This window comes from Phoxinus phoxinus (genome assembly GCF_949152265.1).
Source record: "Phoxinus phoxinus genome assembly, chromosome: 4".
Lineage (NCBI taxonomy): Eukaryota > Metazoa > Chordata > Actinopteri > Cypriniformes > Leuciscidae > Phoxinus > Phoxinus phoxinus.
Genome location: NC_136879.1, coordinates 23,984,958 through 23,987,946, shown reverse-complemented (window position 1 = coordinate 23,987,946; position 2,989 = coordinate 23,984,958). Strand labels below are relative to the sequence as shown.

The window sequence follows — 2,989 nt, the reverse complement described above, 5'->3', positions numbered from 1 at the left end:
AATTGTTCATATAGATTTTTGGCTGAATTTCAGGTGATCTCAGCATGAGAGAGAGAATGGACGGGGGAAGAGGGGAAAGAAAAGAAAGGAAAGAAATCTAAATTAATACAATATTGATGTGATTGACTCTTTGATTGTGTCTTGGATGGAGATGCTAGTTTTGCAAGAGAGAGTTCAAATGTTAATTTCCAGAAGCCTCCTTTGTCTTCTCTTTGATAGTCGTTCCTCAACCAGACGGCCCGGCATTGTCTAATTTCTACAGTCTTAGAGTATATACAGAATATTGAAACACTGCTGTCCACATCTGCCTCTTCTGTTTTTACTACCATTATCTCTGCCATGTTTCTGCTGTTGTTCATTGTATTCATTACTGTTATAAAAACATCATCTTTATCAAACCTCCTCTTTGGTATTCCTGTTATTCCTGACAAAAATACTATATTAGCAATAAAATAATTCAAATTTCTTGCTTAAATATTTGCCTTTTCAGTTAGTTTTGTCTTGGGATCAGTAACTAAGAACAAACACAGTACAGTACACACACTTGAATTCAGATGGATTCATTCGTAAATAAATAAACAACCAACACACGTCTAATGTGATCAATATACATGTTAAGAGTCTTGCAGACTGAATTTATTTTCTGCTTGTACACTTTTATTTTCCACATAATGGATCTAAACATATTTATGAAATAGATAAATGTAATTTTTCATACAGGTAATTTAATTCACAATGATTGAAGAACACATAGACAATCATTACATTCATTTTGAAACGTTCCTTCTAATAGGTGCAGATCTGTTGTTAAGCATTTTTCGGATTAAGTCTTTAATTTTAGCTGTGTTGAAAACATAAATGATAGGATTGAGCATTGGTGGAAGAGCAAATGAAAGCGATCCGCTGATGATCCTGGCATTAGTAGTAGGTGAAGCAATCAAAATGCATAATATGGGAAGAAAGAATGATCCAACTACCAAAAGGTGAGAAACACAGGTCTTCAGTGCTTTTAAACGTCCTTCCCAAGTTGTAATTTTACATAAAGCAAGAAAAATGCCCACATATGACAAGACAATAATGAAAGGTGGTGCTACAATAAATAAATATTGAATAATGACTGCTAATAACTTATTGAGGCTATTGTCATTGCATGGCAGCCTCAGCAATGTTCCATAGTCACAATACCAACTCTCTACCACGTTGGAATTACAGAATGAAAGCCTGGTCATCAAAGATGTTGTCATTGTTACCATACAGGTGTTAAATGCCCATATTACTGAAAACACTATAGACATTAACTTATTATTCACTATGGCATGATATCTTAGTGGAAAACAAATTGCAATGAAACGATCAAATGCCAGAACAACAAGAGTGTAAGTCTGCACAGTAATAAAGACATTCACAAAAAACATGTTTGCCAAACAACCATTGTATGAGATGTACTGTGAGTCAAAAAAAAAAATCTTCATCATGCTAGGAATCAGTGCATTAGTTTCACCAATATCAGCCAAGGCCAAGTTAAACACACCAATGTACATTGGACTGTGCAGGCTCCGTTCAAGAGCTATAATGAGAAGGACTATCAAGTTCCCAATTATAGTAATAAAATATATGATAAATAAGATTATATGGAAATAAGTGTTGTACGGTGTACCTGTAAGCCCAGTGATGAAAAAGTATTCAGGATGAACAATCGAGATATTCTGGGATAAACTCATGGCAGCTTTGTGTTTGTTGTTTTGCACAGGCTGAAAATAGAAATTACTATAAAGAAATAACCCAAATATGGACTTTACAAAATTGTCATCTCACACTTTTAACATATATTTTCAAATCTTGAATGTATACCTTTATGCAAACTTGCTGCATAATATTTGAATCACAGACTTGACTAAATAATCGTAATGTTTTAGAGCAAGAGCAAACAATGACAGTGTCTGAATGTCTGTGAGCTGCTCTGAATTAAATAGTCTGTTTTAAATGCCCATCCTTATTCTCTCATGTCACAAAGATCATTGGACATCTGCGTCATTGAATCTAAATATATCTACTGATTCATCTCTTGAGAGCTTTCAGACAACACAATGATGTAATACTTGTATGTTGAAGTAAATGTTCTGGCCACTGCTTCAGATTTGATATACATTTTCTTTACTGGCCACACAATACGTCTTTGTGAAGTTCTCATTAGTGCACATTATATTATAGTAACACAAGGATATATTTAATTCTATATAACAGCAACTGTAGTACAACTTATGTCCATATGTTGGCCTTAACAGCGAGTAGAAATGGTTGAGATCCTCTCGGGGAGGTCTATTCAAATATACCTCTATAATAGATAACGACTATAATAAATAACAACCTGCATAATGTGTAATACTTACTTACATTTCTTGTCTGCTCTAAATATTTTTTTTTTCAAATAGAGGTTAATGGTTCACCACTAGTGGACTGCAATACTTGCTTTGGACCAATATTTATTGTGAAACGCTCTTTACAAATAGTAGAAATACAATGCAAATTATTTAATTCATATTGTATTTATAATATGACATTTTTTTTTCTCTCTCAAATGGTATAAATGAGTTTTAAAATAAATAGTTGCCTTTATTTTTTAGGAAGTGAATCCTTTGCTAGGAAATCATAAGGGGATCCTTGGCATCAAATTGTTTGAAAACATATTTTAACTAAATAATATGCTTTTTTGGGAACTTCAGACAGACATCAATACAATACAAGACCAATACAAACGTCTCGGGTTACGACTGTAACCCTTGTTCCCTGAGGAGGGAACGAGACACTGCATCGTTGAAAACGACTCTTTGGGGACGCTCCCTAAGCGTACGCCTCTGAAGTGTGAATGAAACTAATCCAATCCTGATTGGTGTTGCATCGTGATGTAACGTGACGGCATAACCGGATGCATAAAAGTGTCGCCGGCGCACACACACATTAGCCTCGCGATGAAGCAAGCTGCTCCCAG

At 34.6% G+C, this 2,989-nt stretch overlaps 1 protein-coding gene across 1 annotated transcript; it reads right to left on the bottom strand.

Annotated features, from left to right (window-relative positions):
- Positions 1-767: 767 nt before the first annotated feature.
- On the bottom strand, positions 768-1,757 carry LOC306997504 (olfactory receptor 1496-like; the record flags this gene model as incomplete). The annotated part of the gene is made up of 1 exon (XM_079610807.1): positions 768-1,757. The coding sequence occupies exon 1, from the start codon at positions 1,719-1,721 to the stop codon at positions 768-770; it is 954 nt and encodes a 317-aa protein (XP_079466933.1). The 5' UTR covers positions 1,722-1,757.
- Positions 1,758-2,989: the final 1,232 nt, after the last annotated feature.